This window comes from Rhinolophus hipposideros, assembly GCF_964194185.1.
Source record: "Rhinolophus hipposideros genome assembly, chromosome: 8".
Lineage (NCBI taxonomy): Eukaryota > Metazoa > Chordata > Mammalia > Chiroptera > Rhinolophidae > Rhinolophus > Rhinolophus hipposideros.
In genome coordinates this window covers 68,287,345-68,303,645 of record NC_138054.1, presented here as the reverse complement: position 1 = coordinate 68,303,645, position 16,301 = coordinate 68,287,345, and the positions used below count along the sequence as shown (strand labels likewise).

Below are 16,301 nucleotides of genomic sequence, written 5' to 3'. Positions count from 1 at the left end.
TTTCTTAAGTAAAAAATATTTTTAAATGTATTGTTTGCATTGGTTTAGGCCTACCCCTTAAGCAAATTATAGTCAGGGACATAGCGCCTGTTGCAGATACACCATCCTGGTCATTCTATCTTCGTACTATTAGAAATTTTAGGAGTTCTAAAGTTGAAGGCTCTGCCATCCCTGTTTTCATGTGTGAAGGATTTACAGGATGAGATTCAGAATCATGCCACCTCATTCGCCAGTGTTGTCAAAGACATTGAAGGGTTCCTGGAAGAGAACCAGACCAAGCTGAGCCCCCAAGAGCTGACAGCTCTTCGGAAAAAACTTCATCAGGCTAGGCAGCAATATGAGGCTCTCCAGGAACGGACCCGGGTGGCCCAGAAGGAGCTGGAAGAAGTAGTGACCTCAGCCTTACAGCAGGAGACTGAAAAGGTAACCCAGACTGCTATGAGACTTGGTATTTTTCAAAAAAGAAAATTTTAGTACCTACGCAAATGAAAGGTAATGAGGGGAAACTCCCTTACAGAGAGCATAATCGTGAAAAAGAGCTACTTCAGGAGCTGGTCTCTGAGCCAATATTTATTTTTACAAGAAACATCCTGAAGGACTTTTAAGTCAGGAATAGTTGGTAGGAAGTTCATATTACCCCCTCACCACTCCACCCCCCCCCCAAATCTTGCTATCTATATACTCAGTACACTGATTAATTGAAAAATGTCAGGAAAAAAAAAAAGTAAATGTCATATTTCTAACATGAATCTGGATTGGTGATCCAGGAGTGCTGAGGGGAACGACCTGGGGAGTCTTAGTGGGCCGAAAGAGTCCCCAGCTGCCTCTGTAGTTTCAGCAGGAATCATGGCCCTGGAATAAACCTAAGAGAAGGTGAAGTGTCACATGGTCTTCTGCGCCCCACTTGGCACTGCTGATTGAATTAGAATCCTTTGTCTGGCCGTGGGCTCTGATGCCAACAAGGGAGGTAGAAAAAAGAGAAATAAATTATCAGAAGATGAATTCTGAACTACCTGGATGTATCACTTGGCATATCCTTTTCATTAACTAAAATACTTGAAGAGTCAGAAAGTAGGATTTGAGAAGCAAGTTTCAGAACTCAGTGCTCTGTTAGGCAGAGAAAAGGATAGGAGAAGTCGGTGTTACCTTTAGGGAGGAGCAGCCAGGTGATTGAATGGGACTGTGCTATCTCTTACCCAGGCAAGCAAGTGCATCACTTTTGCATACCTAGAAAGGATCCCGTCAATTCTCGCTGAGGTACCAGGACTAAATCATCTCTTAATGAAATAAAGCCCTTTAGATTCTAGGATTTGCTCATCCCACCCCCACCTCCTTTTTTTTAAAGCAGTAAGATATAGACAAAATCTAGAGATTGTTTTAAATAATTATTTTTTTTCAACAGATTTAGAAGATACTCATTCTTTTTTGTGAGTTCAAAGATTGTTTATACTCAGTCTTAGAGCCTCTCTCTTTCTTTAGCATAAACATGTCCCCCTTTACTTAACCTGTGACCTGTAATTGCTGAGTATCTAAGGCCTTCTCACTGACCTCCCTCTCTGGCTTTCAGAGTAAAGCAGCAAAGGAACTGGCAGAGAACAGGAGGAAGATCGACGCTCTCTTGGACTGGGTGGCTTCAGTGGGATCATCCGGGGAGCGGCTGCCAGGAGCCAGCCTGCAGAAGGGAGCCTTGGATACCACTGATGGTCACGTGGGGGTGAACCAGGCCTCAGAGAAACTGGATGAGCAATGTGAGAAGATGAAGGTGAGGACGTTACCTTGTTCTCACTATGCTGCCAATGCTCTTCTGCTGAGGGCAAGTAACCATAACCCTCTCGCTCCTAAATCCAATGAACATTTCTCAGTTCATATCTTCTTGGATGTCTCAGCAGCTTTGAAACTGTTGGCCACTCCCCTTGTAATACTTTCTCCCTTGCTTTCCATAGCAGTACTCTGCCCTGATAATCCACGTTCCTTTCCCCTAGCCAGCTTTCAAAACACTGATGGGCTTCCAAGTAATATTCTAGGCCTCTTCTCATCTTTCAGAATGTACTTTCCTTGGGTAGTCTCATCCGTCACAACACTTCAGTTATCATTTGTACTAAATAATTCCATGGATATATTTGTCTTCAGCCCAAATGCCTGTCCTGAGCTTTAAGCCATTGTATAAATCTGCCTTTCTTTATGCATCTCGGAACCATGAAACACCTCAAACTGAAAAATAGAACTCCTGTTTACTATAGTTACTCCCCTCCCCCAATCAAACATGATCTCCTTTTGTATTCCCACCTAATTGCCTGAACTAGGCATCATCATTTCCCTGCCTTACTGTCCCATACCGATTAAGTCATCAAATCCCATGCTGCTTGTATCTCTCAAAGCCAGCTACACTCCTTCCTCTCCGTCGAGATGTTATTATAGTCGAGACTTCTATCAGCTTTCACTTCTGTTATTACAGTAGCTTCGACTCGTCTCTGCCTGTCAGCTTTTACCCTCCAATCCATCCCCCACACTAAGTGATCTTTCTAAAATGTTTTATATATATCTTTTAATGGTTCCCTATTGCCCGCAAGAAACCATTTCTTATAATCACTATCTCTATACTCATTTATTCATTCAGCAAATATTGAGCCCCTGCTATGTGACAGGCATTGGAGATAAACCAGTGAATCAACCAGATAAACCATCTCCTGGGACCTTAACTGGCATGTGCAGGCGCATTACCGTGTTTCCCCGAAAGTAAGACCTAGCCGGACAATCGGCTCCAATGTGTCTTTTGGAGCAAAAATTAATATAAGATCCGGTCTTATTTTACTATAAGATCCGGTCTTATTTTACTATAAGACCAGGTAATATAATATAATACCAGGTCTTATATTAATTTTTGCTCCAAAAGGCTCATTAGAGCTGATTGTCCGGCTAGGTCTTTTTTTCGGGGAAACAGGGTATTATTAATCGATTATTAATCGATTAAAAGACGATTATATGTGTAGGGCACTTGAAAAACACATGGATCACATATTTTAGTAGTGACACCTTTCTAGCACCTTTGGTTTAGCTGGAGTGCTTCTGTTGAATGGCGTGTGTGGGCCATTGCCTTATTTTGTGTTAATAGGATTTCTGCCTTTGGCGTGCTGCTTCCGCGCTTGGAAGATTCATCGTAGTGCATTCCCCAAAGCCCTTGCAGTCTTGTGACAGCACAGAGCAGAGATGGTTCTGCTGTCATAGGGACCTTCCTGACACCTCTTGCTGGAAGCAATCAGCCTGACTGAGTAGCATCTCCATCCTAGCAAGAAACTGTCTTACTCTTGGGTGGATGGGTTGGAGGGTAAGAAGGGGTCATCTGGGTGGTGTACAGAGGCTGTAGTACTGTGCGCTCCTTGCTGTTTGAGCAGGATATATTTGTCATCCCAGCTTCCCTGAAATGACATTGGAAGCTGAAGCTATTAGGTTGCTGTTGCTACAGGTTGAAACTAGACGATATGCTGAAGAAAAATAGGCTATAGCCCTCCTCGGTAGTTGCATAAACAGTATAGATAGTCAGGAACACTCAAGTCCCACTAGACTCATGAAGAACAAGGTTAAAGAAAAATAAAACAACCGCTGCTTGTTCAACTTGGATCAGCAGGATCCCATTAGAATAGAAAAAATGTGCGTAGATAAGCACGTAGACATAGCACATACAAATAAAAGTACAAATTACCTTTACTGCCCAGAAACACAATTTACTCTCACTAATATTGGTGATTGTTGCATAGCTAGAAAAGTAGCCTGTAGACATCTCTATCTCTAGCTGTAGACTAGCCAAATTATTGTGGTGTCCCTACTGATTGTCCTTTGGGGGGATTTTTTTTTTTTTTTTTTTTTTTGCCAGACCCGTCATCAGGAATTGCTGTCTCAGCAGCAAAATTTCATCCTGGCTACCCAGTCAGCTCAGGCCTTCCTGGACCAGCATGGCCATAATCTCACCCCTGAGGAGCGACAGATGCTGCAGGAGAAGCTAGGAGAGCTAAAGGAACAATACGCGACTTCCCTGGCCCGGTCAGAGGCAGAGCTGAAGCAGGTGCAGACACTGAGGGATGAGCTGCAGAAGTTTCTGCAGGATCATAGAGAGTTTGAAAACTGGCTGGAACGGTCTGAGAAAGAGCTGGAGAACATGCATGAGGGGGGCAGCAGCTCCGAAGCCCTTCCCTCCCTGCTAAAGCGGCAGCGGAGCTTCTCAGAGGATGTAATTTCCCACAAAGGAGACTTGAGATTTGTGACTATGTCAGGACAGAAAGTGTTGGACACTGACAACAGCTTTGAGGAAGGCAGAGAACCATCAGCAACTGGAACCTTAGTGAAGGACAAGCTGAAGGAAGCAACAGAGAGATACACTGCTCTCCATTCAAAGGTATGGGACAGGCCCTGGCAGCCTCTAGTGAAACCATCATGGTTGCTCTCACAACTGTGGGTGTTTGCTGGGGCTCAGAAACGTGAGGACACATAGAGCAAGCTAATTTGTGTATTGACCCCAGGCAGAATGTCTTTATGAGCTACACACAAATGCAGAGCAAGGAGTCCCAGGGGCTAATATGTCTGATCCCAGCAGTATCAGGCGTGTACCTCACTGCAGTGCTCGCCGTCCTGTATCCTGACCAGTAGACGTGGGTTCCCGAGAATCATAGCATAGGGGAGTACACAGTCTGTATTCCTAGACAGAGGATCTAGGGTAAATCCTTATCTTCCTCCCTATCAAAGAATTCCCTTTTGCTCCTGTGTAAAATCTAGTCAGTTCTTCTTACCTGTCTTGTGCTTTCTATCAATACCTCTAACCTCCAAACCCTTTTTATACATCTCAGTCCCATTTCTGCCTGCAACCTGATGTGTACTTCTTTGGTGGTTTGTCATTCAACTCACTAACTCTTCTCTAGTACATAATAAAGTCGAAGTGAATAATATGGATCAAACAATGAGGACCCCACTCATAGCAGGTGGTTGTTATCCTTCTGTCCATGGGCCCCAGCACTGCCCCCAACTAGTCACAGTGAGTCCCCTGTAACAAAGCCAGGCCTCCCTTAAGACTATGCGTAGGAAGCGTCCGCCTTTGGCCTGGCCTTGCTTAAGCCTGCTTTCTCTCCTGTCTCTGGTACAGTGTACACGTTTGGGTTCTCACCTGAACATGCTGCTAGGCCAGTATCAGCAGTTCCAGAGCAGTGCCAACAGCCTGCAGACCTGGATGCGTTCTTGTGAGGCCAATGTGGAGAAGCTCCTCTCAGATACTGTTGCCTCTGACCCTGGAGTCCTGCAACAGCAGCTTGCAACAACAAAGGTAAGCCAGGACACAGGCTGTTGAAGTGCATTGCTTTTCCAGTACCCCAAAGCAAAGCAAATCCTGGCATAGGTTAAAGGCAGTGTGTGGGATGCCTTGGACAAGATCTGATTCCTAAACACTTTATTCTCATATATGTGGTTGTGGATAAGCTGAGAATTATTCTGTAAAGCTGCTTGGTAGCTCTGGATCCCGAGAACTAGCTTTGATTACTCACTCAGATATTTTTCTTTTGTCCTTTTTTATGGACAAGCAGCAGTTGCAGGAAGAATTAGCAGAGCACCAAGTACCTGTAGAAAAACTCCAAAAATTAGCTCATGATCTCATGGAAATTGAAGGAGAACCAGCCCCAGATCGCAAGCATGTTCAAGAAACTACAGGTATGAAGCAGCAACAGGAATAGTACTTTCTTAATTCCTAGTATGTACCTCTATTCTGTAATACATCACACTGTACTAGCTACCGTGTTTCCCCGAAAATAAGACTTAGCCGGACCGTCAGCTCTAATGTGTCTTTTGGAGCAAAAGTTAAGGTTTTATAGTAGAATAAGACTGGGTCTTATGTAATATAATTAATATAAGACCCGGTCTTACGTTAATTTTTGCTCCAAAAGACCTACTAGAGCTGATGGTCCGGCTAGGTCTTATTTTCGGGAAAATAGGGTAGGTTCTGAGGATGTGAACATGAATAGCTCACCTTCTAATGAACTTTATTCTTGCATCATTGAAGGACCTTTGCCACCTGGCTCAATCCCTTTTCCCCAGGCATTCTGCCTTCTAGCCATGCACTACTCCTTTCCTTTCCAGAGTAAATTAGTCATTTCTTCATTGCTTTACCCCTGAAGTTTTTCCTGTTGCTTAGCTGATAACATTAATTGAGTGCTTATCATGCATGATGAAATCTTGCTTGTGCATCAAGATGTAGCCGGGGAGGTTACTTCCTTTTTAAAGTCCTGGCCACCACCACCACCTACCAAAGAAATAGAGGATAAGAAGTAACCATTCTTCTTTCTGGCTTCTCTAATACAGTACTCTTAGCATCAATACAGGACTTAGGATTTTATTTTCACGGTCAGTTGTGATGTGCCTTCCTCTGCCTATGCTCTCTTTTAGAGTCTTAAGTTTGTAGAGGGCAACTTTATCTTGATTATCTTTAGTCCTCAGCATCTAGAACAGACATGTTCCTGATGAGAGAAATTTCTGGCATTTAGTAGGTGCTAAATAAATAACGCTTATTGAATTTGACTCAAATGCTAATGCCCTGTAAGCTTATTCCTTCTATTTGTCTTGATGTCTGCTGTTATAATTAACATGTACAATTTAAATATGTTCTTTTTAAAAGCACAATACAAAAAATAGTCTCTACTCTTTCTTCTTGTGGCTTTGATTTTCCAGATTCCATACTTAGCCATTTCCAAAGCCTCTCCTGTAGCATGGCTGAGCGGTCTGCTCTGCTGCAGAAGGCAATTGCCCAATCTCAGAGTGTCCAGGAAAGCCTGGAGAGCTTGTTACAGTCCATCAAGGAAGTTGAAAGAAATCTGGAAGAGGAGCAGGTGGCATCGCTGTCATCGAGTGTCATCCAAGAAGCCCTGGCCACTAACATGGTGAGACCTCTACCCTAAGGGTTCCCATAAAAAGTGTATTTGCCATGTTCCATAACTGCATCATTTTGAAAAAGTATTAGAAGAATTCATTTCTATGAATCTTCTAATGAAACTTAGAAATGGTGGCTAATCATGCATGTGAAGATATTTCTATCCAACTTCTAAGCCATTGTTAAACGTGAACAGTGGCGATAGCCAAGTCATTTGGTGGAGTGGGTCAGAGAACCAAGAGGATGAGATGTATGGTATCCTGAAGGCTCAGTTGCAATCCTCCAGCCCTCCTGCAGTTATTAGAAGTTTATTCGTTTGTGTCTCAGATATCCTAGAATAAGTGAGCCAAGATCTGACAAATGTGTTCTTGATGACAGAAATTGAAGCAGGACATTGCTCGGCAGAAGAGCAGCTTAGAGGCCACCCGTGAGATGGTGACCCGATTCATGGAGACAGCAGACAGCAGCACAGCAGCAGTGCTGCAGGGCAAACTGGCGGAGGTGAGCCAGCGCTTCCAGCAGCTCTGTCTACAGCAGCAGGAGAAGGAGAGCTCCCTAAAGAAGCTCCTGCCCCAGGCAGAGATGTTCGAACATCTCTCTGATAAGCTGCAGCAGTTCATGGAAAATAAAAATCGGATGCTGGCCTCTGGGAATCAGCCAGATCAAGACATTGCACATTTCTTCCAGCAGATCCAGGTGAGGATGTATCTGCCAAGTGGACAAAATAAGGGAAAGGAAGGGCAAGGAGGGGACCAACATCTACTGAGCACGTAACGTGTTAGTGTACTGGAAACTTTACCTGCATTATCTTAAAGAATTATCACAACCATCCTGTAAACTAGACACTATTTGTCTGGTTTTTAAAAACATAGCCTAGATTTAATTTTCACACATACGACTTGTTCGACTTGGATCAGCAGGATGCTTACATAGCTCATCATGGTCACTCAGGGATTCAAGGTGATAGAAACTTCATCCTGACATCGCTTTCATGTTATTGCTTCAATGGGAAGAGAGGATATCATATACATTTACCTTTCATTAGTCAAAGTAAGTTTCACTGGATCACGTCTGACTATAGTGAAATGTAATAAATCCTCAACCGTATACCTAGAAGGTGCAGAGGTAGAAATAGTAATACTTGGTGAAGAGTACTACCTACCCCAGCAATGTATATATGTATATATCCAGGAGTAGAACTGCTGGGTCATAGTATACGCATATACTTCCTTTGACCTAGAAGGGGCCAACTTGAGCTCTGGCATGGCTACAACATTCTGTTTCGCTTGTCTATTTATTCATATACCATAGCATACTATTTTTAATTATAGAAGCTTTATGGTATGTTTTAATATCTAAGGGTTAGTCTCCTTAATTATTTTTTTTCCTTTCAAGATTTTTCATAGCTATAATTACACATTTATTTTTCCATATGAACTTCAGAATCAACTTTGTTAATTCTAGAGAAAAAAGTTGGTACTTTTTATTTGGGTCACATTAAATTTGCCTATTCATACGTGCATGTATACATACATACACACATTTTTATGGATGTCTTTCCATGTATTCAGGTCTGCTTTTGTGTCTCAGAAGTGTTGTCAAGTTTTATTCATAAAGGTATTATATGTTCCTTGTAGTTGAGTCCTAAAACTGTACCATCTGTACTGCTATTGTAAATGAGGTTTTCACTGTAGGTTTTATATCTTGCTACCTTATTGAATTACTTCATTGTTTGATTTTACTTATATTGTTGATTCTCTTGGGTTTTGTAAATATATTTTCATGTAATCTGAAAATATACTGTTACCTCTTTTTCAAATTTTTATGCCACAAATTGTTTTCTATTACCTAGTATCTTCAGTACAGTGTTAAATAATAGTGGAGAGGGTGTGTTTGCCTGTTTTCAGAGGAGAAGAAAGTAGACTATAGAAGCTTAGAGACGTTTAATAGCTTAAGATCATAGCTAGTAAGTGGCAAAGCTGTGATTGAATTTCAGGTCTTTTGACTCCAAAAACCTCCATTTTCTTTTCATTCTGTTATGCTGCCTATATATCTTTCATCTTTTAGTGTGTGTTTGTTTATAAGGACCAGAGGATTTAATACATTTCCTGTTTGCTTCACAGGAGCTCAATTTGGAAATGGAAGACCAACAGGAGAACCTTGATGCTCTTGAGCATCTGGTCACTGAACTGAGCTCCTGTGGCTTTCCACTGGACTTGTCCCAGCACCAGGCCAGGGTACAGAACCTCAGACAGGACTTCACCGAGCTACAGAAGACGGTTAAGGAAAGGTGCGTTCTCATGGGTGTTGGTCAGTATTGGAGTACTAATTTTTTCTTGCTGTTGAGTGAAATGATTACCTCCTCCTTCTCCTTCACTAGAAAAGATGGCATCAAGAACTCTGCTACTGAGAACTAGGGGATTGGAAAGTGCTCTTTCAGTTAAACAATAAAAAAAAAAGCTACCCAGGCTACTTCATGCTTAGTGGTTTTTCTATTACTAAATAATGAATTCCTTCCCAGTAGTGGGGCTCAGTTCTCTCTCTGTAAAAGCCCAGGTTACCTGGACCAAACAAAACAAATTTGGGGGAGCAAGTAGGATTGTGGCAGGATTTGAAATAAAGACAAAAGTTGGAGGAGATTTCCCAGGCATAATTAAGGGTTATGTTGGCACTCACCCTGTTTGTTTTGACCACATCTAAGTTGCTGTTTTGGAGGAGTGTCTGGATTCTTTTAAGACAAAGATGGGAATATATGGCAGAGGTGGCTGATTTCAGATTATCAGCTCATTGAAAAACCATGATTCCTCCATTAGAAAGCCTCCATGGGTTTAAGAGCTTGGTAGAACTTCTCTTGATTTAGCAGATGTCAGCCTTATCGGTTAGAGGAAACCAGTTGCTCAAGCCAGTACTGTAAGCAGCAGATTATGTAGTGGAGGGGCGGGGGACAGAGGCAAGAAGGCTTTGTTTTTCTTCCCATATGCTGAGGGCCTTGTAGCTGTATGAGAAACCAGGGTCTTTGGTTTGAAGTCTGGTAGATGTGGCCATTTCTAAAACTGCATTCCAAATTGATTTCTCCTTTCTCCTTGATTTATTTTATTCATTGGTGTACTTACCCTAATTTCTCAGAGCCTCACTTTTAGCATCTTTTTTGCTAAAGGAGCTAGCATTTGAATTTAGGTCTTGAAAGAGTCAAATACCTAAAAAGTAGCAGAGCTGGACTTGGGATCCAAAGCCGGCATGCTTTCCATTGTATCATAGTACCTCAGTAGTGGGCTCCCTGTAGTTTTTCTCACTTTCACTTTAGCCTAGAGTAAGATTGAAGACTCCTTTCCCCAGAAATGTCCAAACAAGGGCAGCAGATTCCTTAGTTTGATGTTCTCCTACATTATATGTGGTTGTTGAGCCAAAGCTGCTGTGGAAAAGATGATGGGAAAGAAAGGTTCTGTTAGGAAACTGATGCCTAGAGTCCCAGAATGAACCTAGTTTTAGTTAAAGTTGACTTCTTTACACAGCTTAGTCTGGTAAGTAACAAAATGTCTTCGTTCACAGAGAGGAAGATGCGTCATCTTGCCAGGAACAATTGGATGAATTCCGGAAGCTGGTTAGGACCTTCCAGAAATGGCTGAAAGAAACTGAAGGGAGTATTCCACCTACAGAGACTTTTATGAGTACTAAAGAGCTGGAAAAGCAGATTGAACACCTGAAGGTAGGTGAACAAAAAGAGCTCTAGTCAGCAGTTTAGAAGCATGTATGGACTTATCTCCAACTGTGGTGGGGAAGTGGTGTGAGAAATGCAAGTTGCCATCTGCATCAGAATAGAAATTCCCATCTACCCCTACCCAAGACTGAGCACCAGAACATCGCCTATTTAAAAAACTAAAATCAGCAGCAGCAGCATCTGGGAAGAATACCTATAAAATTTCAGCTGTTTTATGGATGTTTCTCATGCAATAACAAAGACAGTTGTTAAAGTCCAATCCTTGAGAAGCTTAAACTCTCATTGCATGTTTGAAAATTAGACAATTATATGTGAGCAAGTGACTAGATATATGATCAGGAAATCAAGGAGATAAGAACTAGTGCTGTGACTAATACAGGAAAAGTTAGATGGTTGGAAGGTACCTTCAGGGTAGGACACCTTTTTCCCATCCTCTGTAGAATCCTCTGTACCATGTTTGATTCATAGTCATCCGGCCTCTACTTGCACTTCTAACACATCTCTTTTTTTTGTTTTGTGTGGAACCAGCCTCCCACTAATTCATGCATTCATCCTTATTGTCTTATTAAAGCAGGATTTATCTTGAGCTGATGAAATAAAAGAGTTTGATTGTTTTCACGGAGAGAAGGTGCCAAGAACATTTGCTATAGGGAATTCCCTAGGGCAGAGGTTCCCCAGTTTCTTGGTTCACAATATCCTTAATGTTTCAAGAAATTTTTCATGGCAACCTAAAGCCAAAAACAGAAATAGAAAACCTCACGTGCTAACGGGTCAGGGCCTAAGAACTTACTAGTAGTTGTTTATCTGGTGTCCAACAGATGTCGCTATATTCCCCTCAAAAATGTAAAATATCCTGTGAGTCAATGCAAAGTTTGGGAACTGTGGCCCTTTTCAGTCAAGAGTGATTAATAAAAGAATTGACAGCTGTGAATTGATAATGTTCCGTTTGAAGTTAAGCAACATGAGCTTGCTAGATGTTCATGGCTCTGGGTCTTGCCCTGCAGCTTCAAGTCAAAAGCAAACTACGTAGATTATCAGGGAAATTCAGTGTAGAGAAAGAGACTGAAGGCTAGGATGCTATCCGTGCTTTGAAAGAAGTAAAATCTTACTGCTGGGCAGGCAATCCACATCTTAGAGACAGTATGATTTGGCATTTTAGTGTTAGAGCAGATGCCGTTGTTTCCTAAGGCTTCCTATGGAAGTGAGAGCTCTGACTTCAAACCCAATATAAATTTCCCTTGAAAATGCAAAGTGTAGCCTATGATTCTGGGTATTTCTTTATATCTCAATATTTAGCTTCTCATTTTACTCTCCAATGACCCTTTTCTTTTTATTTTTTACATACATGCTATCCCCTTTCGCCAGTGGCAAACTCTTGTCTTAACTCAAAGCTTTCTTCCCTCTAGCCAGAGTTAGATGTGTCTCTTGTGCTTTCAGAGTTTACTGACTGTCCATATTTCTGTAATATCATTTATCATGTTATAATGGAATAGATGATCTGAATTCTTGGTTTTTGGAACTGTGTCTTTATCCTCTTTTCTATTCCCAGTGTTTAGTATAATGCCTGGCCTATAGTAAATTCTCGATAAATATTGGATGGATGGGATGGATGGGATGGATGGGATGGATGGATGGGAAGGTCCTGATTATTCCAGGATATCATTCTTCCAAACCGTGGCTGGCTAAGGCTAAGATCTTGAAATGGCTGAATATACGAGGATGGTCTCTTTAACTCTTACCAAAACTTTAGGGAGTTTATATAGAAGAACAGGTATCCCTACTTATGAGGAGAAAGCTCCCAGATGTTATGTTTAGCTATTTTGTTCTTTAAACAGGGTCTCCTAGATGACTGGGCAAGTAAGGGAACGTTGGTAGAAGAAATCAGTTGCAAAGGCACTTCTTTAGAAAATCTCATCATGGAGATCACAGCGCCTGATTCTCAAGTCAAAACAGGTGAGTGCAGGCTCTTAAACATATAGTGAATAAACCTCATACTTTGCTTTGGCTTCTGGTAATGACTTCTTAGCTAGTAAAAGTCAGACTCAAGGTTGGATACGAGAACCAAGGGGATCCGTGAAGCAGTCTTTCCCCTTCAACCTGATCTGGTTTCCATTTGCTATATAACATTGCTCCATGTTGCAAAATTCTTTCCTGTGATGGGAAAAAGTAAAGAGACTAGTTGACCCACTTAGAACTGTCAAATGAACATTGGATTAAAGTAGGATTTTCTAGCTTGAGGAATATCTCTCTTTCATACATATGAACGAGGAGGCTATGCATCATCTTTAAATTGGGGTCAGCCCTGGGCGGTGTAGGTGTGGTATCTTGGGAAAAGCTAAATATTTAGGAGTCAGTGTTGGTACACCAGAGACTGGCTCATTTCTTGGAAGTGAATCCAAAGATTGGGCCTAGATATATGAATAATCTCTGGCTGTAAATGAAGTCTTTCAAACAAATCAGACAAGTCTTTCAAATCAGTTGCTTACTGGTTGTTGTTATCTCACAGGTTTTATTACCAGACTATGTTTGTGTATTCCTGTATTAAAATAGTAAAGGAAAAGTTTACTTTCTTTTTCCCTCCTGAGAATGGCTACTTTTCTATTGTATCCTAAAGTTTAAAGATCTCTTGGAGCTACCCAGAAGTTCAATATTGAATTGAGTCCAATATTTAATTTAAAAAATATTGATAACATTTCAGGTTGTTGGTGATTCTTATATTCCAACACATAAACCTCTAAGTTCAGTGACTTAGTGTGTGACTACATGAGGAGCTGACAAACATTTTTTATGAAAGGACAGATAGTAAATATTTTAGGCTTGCGGGCTGTGTGGTCTCTGTCACATCTACTGTGTTTCCCCAAAAATAAGACCTAGCCAGACAATCAGCTGTAATGTGTTTTTTAAAGCAAAAATTAATATAAGATAATTTTATATTACTATCTTATATTACTTATATTACTATCTCATATTACTTATATTACTATTAATTAATTACTTATATCACTATCTTATATTACTTATATTACTATAGTATATATTACTTATATACTATAAGTCTTATAGTAAAATAAGACCGGTCTTATATTAATTTTTGCTCCAAAAGGCGCATTAGAGCTGATTGTCTGGCTAGGTCTTATTTTGGGGGAAACACAGTATATGCCTCTGCCATTATAGCACAAAAGCAACCATAGATAATATATAAATGGATGGGTGTGGCTGTGTGCCAATAAAACTTTATGTACAGAAATAGACAGAGTCAGATTTTGGCTGGTGGGCTATAGCTTTCTGACTCCTGGACTAGATTGGTGGTTTTTCAAACTTTTTAAAGCACTAGAATATTTTTTCTTTTTAAATCTCATATAGAATTCTATGTAAACTAAAAATGATATTTTGTTGGTGTAAATTTCCTTTATAAGTTAATTTATATTATAGTACTTATTATGAAATCTAACTGTTAATGAAACTATATGCAAATATTACATCATTTTATACAAGGGACTTGAGACTATGAATAAAAAAATTTGAAAAGTTGAATTATTGGATGGCAGCCTCATCATCTGATTTATTTCTAAACTTTGGTTGCATTATATCCAGAAAATGTGGTACACACAGATAAGCAGTTGCAAATGAAGAGAAATGTTTTTAAAAGTTCACTTTACCATCTCAGAATACTTTTCAATTAAACTGAATTACAAGCTTGAAAGTGATTATAGTAAGAAATTCTTGTTTGAAAGTTAATTCACCGAGAATATTCAGTGAGGGCTTACATTTTTTTTCTTAAACATAGAAAATGCCTAAAACTGGCATTGAAGACAAAAACTGTCTATAACCCAACATCATCATTACCTAAAGTGTTAAGAATTCTTCATTACACAGTTCTACCCTGATGTGAGCCTGCTTTGAGAAGATGTGCCTAAACCTTTCTCTTTTTTTAGCCTTTTCCTTTTTTGACATTTTATTTAATGTAATACACATGTGCTATCGATGTTTTTCTTTGTACACGAGTAGACATGTGCAGGTTTGAATATTATGAAGTGCTAGTGAAGAGCTGCAACCTTCCAATCAATGACACTCAAAAAGAACCTTAAATGTATGTATAGAAGTAAGGAGCTTCTTTATTCTCCCCCGAAAAGCAGCATACAGTTGGCCCTCAGTATTCACATCCGTAATTCATCCAACCGCAGATAGAAAACATTATATTCAGAAAAAAATGTTACATTGCTTCTATCATGTCCTATGTAGTTAGCCCTCTGATGCATCTGTACTAAGTAAGTAGACTTTTTAACAATACAGTGTAACAACTATTTACATAGCATTTGCATTGAATTAGGTGTGGTAAGTATTCTAGAGATGATTTAAAGTATATGGCAGGGTGTGGGTAGGTTATATGCAAATACTGTATATCATTTTATACAAGGTACTTGAGCATCCTCGGATTTTGGTATCTGCGGGGGTCCTAGAGCCAGTCCCCTGTGGTTACCAAGGGACAGCTGTAAATTGGTTGTATCTAGCGGGTTAGTATGTGGTTGAACATAATTAAATATGCATGTTTGATTGCCAGGGCTAAGCAGTTAGAAATATACTCTGAATATTTAAACCAAACATTTAAACCAAACATTTACAAAGCCCCTATAGAGCACGCCTTAAGGTGCTTTAAAAATCAGTTTGAAAATCACCAGCCTGAGTATTCTCAAAGTTCTGTTCTAACTCTCAAAAACTGTGACTATTTCCAGCTCCTTACATTTGTGTAGCTCGTTTTTTTCATAAAGTGCTATCACGTACATTACCTCACTACTTATTTCCAGTAACCCCATGAGAGCTGACAGGATAGGTATTATTATCTTCATATCCGGTGGAAGAAACTGAACTGTCCATAGATTCAGGCTCTCTTATCGAGTTAGTGACAGCTTTACGAGGACCTTCTTCTCCTAATGACGAGTCCAGTTTCTTTGGCTGTCACCACACTGTAATGGAATATGATCTTTCTGTTTGACCCATAAAAAATGGGTGGTTTTTCATTTTAAAAAATAAAATGAAAATACAATAATGTTAACATGTAAAACTTTTGTGACCACTATTTTTAATATAACCTTGCACATGACTTTCTCCACAGGGAAATCAATGTACATGAGTCTTCTGTCCTTTTAATGTAATATTATATCATGAATATCCTTCAGATTTCTGTATAATCTTTATTATTATATAATCTAGTTTTTACTTAACTTGTGACACTCCTCTGAAATACAAGGAATCAATGTGGGGAGAGTATAGATTAAATTGTGGTAATTAGAAACAGAACCAAAGGCCCAAAGCAGAATTCATGGGAATGTTTATGAGCCAGATTTATTGGTGCTTAGAATTTCTGTTTTCTGGTGGAAGAAGGGAAGGAGAAAGTCATGAGAGAAAAGATAGGGAATCTTCCTTTTGAAATAATATGAGAAAGACTCATTTTAATGATTATTAAAAGAATGTTGCTTTTTATGTCCTCGATTGCATTTATTGTTAATTTTTATTATGTTGAAGGATATTGATGTTAAAGTTGAACCTTTTCAGTTTTATTATAAACCCTCATTCTAAAGTATGTCAAATAACATTCTAAAGATTTAATCATTTTACCAGTACTTCACGAAATTAGGGCAGGGTCCAAAGAATTCAAGTAGGAGGTCTAAGACGGGAGTTTGG

General features: G+C 40.0%; 1 protein-coding gene across 19 annotated transcripts in view; it reads left to right on the top strand.

Annotated features, from left to right (window-relative positions):
* The window catches only part of MACF1 (microtubule actin crosslinking factor 1), a 312,440-nt gene that overhangs the window by 209,709 nt on the left and 86,430 nt on the right, over positions 1-16,301 (top strand). For all 19 annotated transcript variants that reach the window (XM_081054961.1, XM_081054954.1, XM_081054959.1 and 16 more), the window contains 10 exons: positions 190-423; positions 1,568-1,762; positions 3,872-4,390; positions 5,132-5,308; positions 5,565-5,688; positions 6,703-6,911; positions 7,280-7,597; positions 9,025-9,191; positions 10,451-10,607; positions 12,455-12,572. In XM_081054961.1, coding sequence (XP_080911087.1) covers positions 190-423; positions 1,568-1,762; positions 3,872-4,390; positions 5,132-5,308; positions 5,565-5,688; positions 6,703-6,911; positions 7,280-7,597; positions 9,025-9,191; positions 10,451-10,607; positions 12,455-12,572 — 2,218 coding nt within the window. The remainder of the gene's footprint in view (positions 1-189; positions 424-1,567; positions 1,763-3,871; positions 4,391-5,131; positions 5,309-5,564; positions 5,689-6,702; positions 6,912-7,279; positions 7,598-9,024; positions 9,192-10,450; positions 10,608-12,454; positions 12,573-16,301) is intronic.